The sequence below is a fragment of the Hakea prostrata genome, chromosome 10 (genome assembly GCF_041222555.1).
Source record: "Hakea prostrata isolate BN-2017 chromosome 10, UWA_Hpros_2, whole genome shotgun sequence".
NCBI classification, from domain to species: domain Eukaryota; kingdom Viridiplantae; phylum Streptophyta; class Magnoliopsida; order Proteales; family Proteaceae; genus Hakea; species Hakea prostrata.
Window position 1 is genome coordinate 22781894 of NC_142609.1, and position 3967 is coordinate 22785860.

General features: G+C 42.4%; 1 protein-coding gene across 1 annotated transcript; it reads left to right on the forward strand.

Annotated features, from left to right (window-relative positions):
- Positions 1–1826: 1826 nt before the first annotated feature.
- LOC149002306 (uncharacterized) lies at positions 1827–2512 on the forward strand. The gene is made up of 2 exons (XM_089138923.1): positions 1827–2048; positions 2159–2512. The coding sequence occupies exons 1-2, from the start codon at positions 1877–1879 to the stop codon at positions 2392–2394; spliced, it is 408 nt and encodes a 135-aa protein (XP_088995049.1). The 5' UTR covers positions 1827–1876; the 3' UTR covers positions 2395–2512.
- Positions 2513–3967: the final 1455 nt, after the last annotated feature.

Below are 3967 nucleotides of genomic sequence, written 5' to 3' on the forward strand. Positions count from 1 at the left end.
CAATGAATTTTCGGGCCAATTCCTCAAAATCAGCGATTCTTCCCAAAGGAAGATTTGAGAACCACTTATGCGCTGCCCCAGTCAGGGAGGAGCCGGACACTCTGTAAAGGATCTCATCAGAGTTTCCAGCTACTACCATAGTCAACTGGTAATATCTCATATGGGCGATGGGATCTCCCGAACCGTCGAACAAAGTAAACGTTGGAAGCCGAAAATTATGTGGGAACTCGAACACGGCAATAGCCTCAACAAATGGAGTCTTTCTAATGACCGAATAGATGTCATCAGTCCTTCTTCCTCGGGAAAGCTATCCCAGCCTCTGATTTATATCAGCCAACTCTCGACCAATATGCACCGGTCGTCCGCCAGCAGTTCGAATGCTTTCTTGCCCCGAACGTCTAGAGGTTGGCGAGTGAGTGCGAACCCCTCTACCTAACCTCGTTACTGTTCCGGTTCAGCTTGTTTGTGGCCGATCATGCCGATCGTCCCTTCTAGGTAGTTCCCCAGTTATCAGTCCTCGGGTTCGCCCTTGGGGATCCTGCTGGGCGTTCTGGCCATAATTTTGGCCTTCGGCTGGTTGTCTATCTCCTTGCTGGGAATATGCCTGAGGTATGAGCATCTCTGCTTCTCCTACACGTCTTCTGGCCTCCTCTTGATCAGGAGCCTGAGAAGCAACCACCTGTCTGACCAACGTACGAAGTGTTTGCTGCATCTCCAAGAACTGGATCTGCATTTGCTCCAATTGTTGTTGAAGAGGATTTGGATGGTCTTGGCATTCGTTACCACCTAATCCTCTATCTTCTCGAACTTCTCGAGCACGACTTCCTTCAAGGACATCCTCTGGATCATTCTCATCCAGAGGACGAATGTTCATTTCTCATTGAGCCGCCACAGCTGCTACTGCTGATCGGTAACCATGACTTCTTGAAGTGTTTCCCACAAATGACGCCAAATGATGCGTCCAGAATCTGTTAAGCCTCCAAATCTGTGAAGATAACCTGCAAAATAGGGTTAGACATGGCCCGATCGTGAGGGTCGGGAGGCCACCTCCGAAGGCTAAGTCGGTTGCTGAATTGATCACAAAGCTCTAGCAAGTTGCAGAGCGTAAACTTGAATACGAGTATAAGGGAACCGATTCAAATACCTCTAGAGTGAGTAAGTCACTCGTTTATATAGATTTTACCGTCAATTCTCGACCGTTGGGTGCGTTCTCGATCTCTACAGGTGACCGTTCGATCGTAGGGTTTCCCTGTAATATTCGGGGTTTTGGGGTAGTTACCAACCTTGGCACAATTCCCCCTTCGCCTTGACGGTAGTTGCTTCCTATAAATTAGTTCCGCCTTCCGCAAGATTCGAGAGGTCGTTCGTGGCTTGTAACCATAATGTGGCGCCCGCCCTCATACTAACTTGGGACTAGTTAAAGTGGGTCTCGATCGTGGTCTAACCGGGATAGAGAGTGTGAACCCGGTTCGATGGGTTCGGTATAATTTTCTTCGTAGTAAATAAGAAAAATAAAAATAAATTCAGGGGAAACACAAAATTTGCTGTACTATACCAACAAAGATTATTTTTTGCCGTATTCATATGTTTGTATAAATCTCGATACATAAATCTAAATACGAAAATCCAAGGCATAATGGAATAAATAAACGGCTCAGATCTATGTGGTGGTTTTTGACTTTGACTCACCCAGCAAAATCATTTAAATCTCTTACCATTCCCTTCTATTTTTTTTTATTTTTTTTGGTAAGAACCATTCCCTTCTATTTATGATCCGTTCGAATGAATAATGCCTGATCTCTCCCCCCCCCCCCCCCCCCCTCTCTCTCTCTCTCGCTCTCTCACTCTGTTTTGTTGTGTTTCGTTTAGCTCCGCCATGTCTTCGATTCTGAGCTCTCAAGGTATGGTCTTTGCATCAGCCATGGCGGTCTCAGGCACTGTAATTCTCCTGGCCTTGTGCCGCCAGAAGCCTCTCTCCTCTACCCAGCTTTCCGTTGATCATAATTCCGACTGTGCGCCTCGAATTCTACGTTCCTGCATCTCTTCTGGTAGTCGAAGTTTCCATTTTTTTTCTAGCGTTCTTTTGTTGTAATTCTAATTCTCTCCAATTTGACTTACCTCTGTTTTTTTTTTCTTTCTTTTTTAACGTGGGTTTCAGATGAGAAGAAGAGCAGAAAAAAGAACAAAAGGGTTCACTTTGCGGCTGATGTGGTGGATCCGATGGGTAACGGTGAGAAGTTCAGAAGGGAGCATAAAAAGAAGTCAATGATGTCGAATAGAATTTGCAGATCTCAGAGTTGCAGAATTCAAGAAATGCCTCCTAATCGAATGGCCCTGTACACTGGAATTCTCAGGGATCGTGTGCAGTCACAGAGGATGGGATGTTCGTTTTAGTTCTCTCTGCAACTCTAACAATTCATGTGATTAAGTCTTTTTTTTTTTTTTTTTTTTTGTAATTCTTAGCTCAGTTTTGTACAAATAGTTGGGAAGTAGTTATTGATATTGTTGAGATTAATTACTGAATGATCCATCTAAGGTTATAACGGATAAACCAGATGTAGAACAAGAACAGAATGGTTCAACGATGACCGGTGAAGCCCAAAAAATTTGACCAACCAATTCATGGAACCCTGACCACGAATATTCCTCTCTCCTCTTCCCTTTTGTCTTTTTTTTTTTTTCTTTCTTTCTTTTTAATTTTTGAGGACGACGTCTAGTGCCCGTGAGTGGGGACTGTGGCCTCCAACTTGTGCCTTTTAATGGAGAGTATAGACCGGCTGACTTGACAGGCTGAGGCGCGGGCCAAGTTGGGCAACTGATGAATGTCTACTGAACACAGCGAAGGATCTCCAGATCTTTTCCGCCTTCCATTTTTGTCGTATGCATTATCCAACTCTGAGAAACGCAATTTCCGTTGGATTGGCAGGTAAAGCGACATCATTGAAATGAGGGAAAGACTGAAAAGGAGAAATTTACTAAAAAAAACATTGGTGTCAAATCGGCATGAAATTATTTTAAACAAAAAAAAAACGGCATGAAATTGATATTCTGTAAGATACAGATATAATATTGGTAGGTCAAAGTCAAACGACAAAAAACAACCGAAAAAAGAAGAAGATAGGATGAGATCTTACAAAACAACGTACCCGGTTAAAGTCAGACGTGGGTAACATCTTTCAACGATCAAGTCAATAGCAATCCAACAGCTGGAGGCTTTGAACATAAACTATCTTAGGGCCTATTTGGTTACGTGAGTCTAGAGATTTCAAATCTATAGAGTTATACTTTATAAAATTAAATGTTTGGTTATGGAATGAAATCTGTGGATTCATCCTAAAAACTATTTGATTGATGTGATTTTTGTAAATGTGCAAATGTATAGCTTTTTTGAAATCTCTGGATTTCACCCCTTACCCATAAATCTACAGATTTATGTTTTTAGTATAAAAAGGTGAATCTCTAGATTTCATAAATCTAGAGATTTTAACAACCAAACGGGTATAATTCTCAGATTCATGAATCCAGAGATTTCAAATCCCTGGATTCATGTAACCAAACAGGCCCTTAGAGTCTGAATGATAATTGGGAATAATGAAGAACGTACCTCTGCATGGTAAATAATAGGATTTATATCAGATTAGTTGGATTATCATAGACTGTTAGATGTCATGTATATCCTAGATTATTGATTGTCGGAGGGATGCCCTGCCTTAGTTTTAGTGTCCTACATAGGTAAGTGGCTATTGGAACTAGTCAATCGTTGGTAGTAAAGAATTCATCCAGCATATCTTAGAGTGCTCGCCGAATATCACGCTTCTTACCTTAGCTAGAGTCCTTTCCATACCAGCTTCCTTTCCTGGTCAACCCAAACGTGGTTGCTGTTTGATGCGTCCAAAATCTGCTCAGCCTTTAGATCTCTGATGGATGACCTGCAAAAACAATCGTCAGATGTGGCCCGACCGCTGGG

Coding starts and splice junctions, on each gene's coding strand:
- LOC149002306 (XM_089138923.1), top strand. CDS start 1,877: ATGTCTTCGATTCTGAGCTCTCAAGGTATGGTCTTTGCATCAGCCATG. Junction 2,049..2,158: donor ACGTTCCTGCATCTCTTCTG/GTAGTCGAAGTT, acceptor CGTGGGTTTCAG/ATGAGAAGAAGAGCAGAAAA.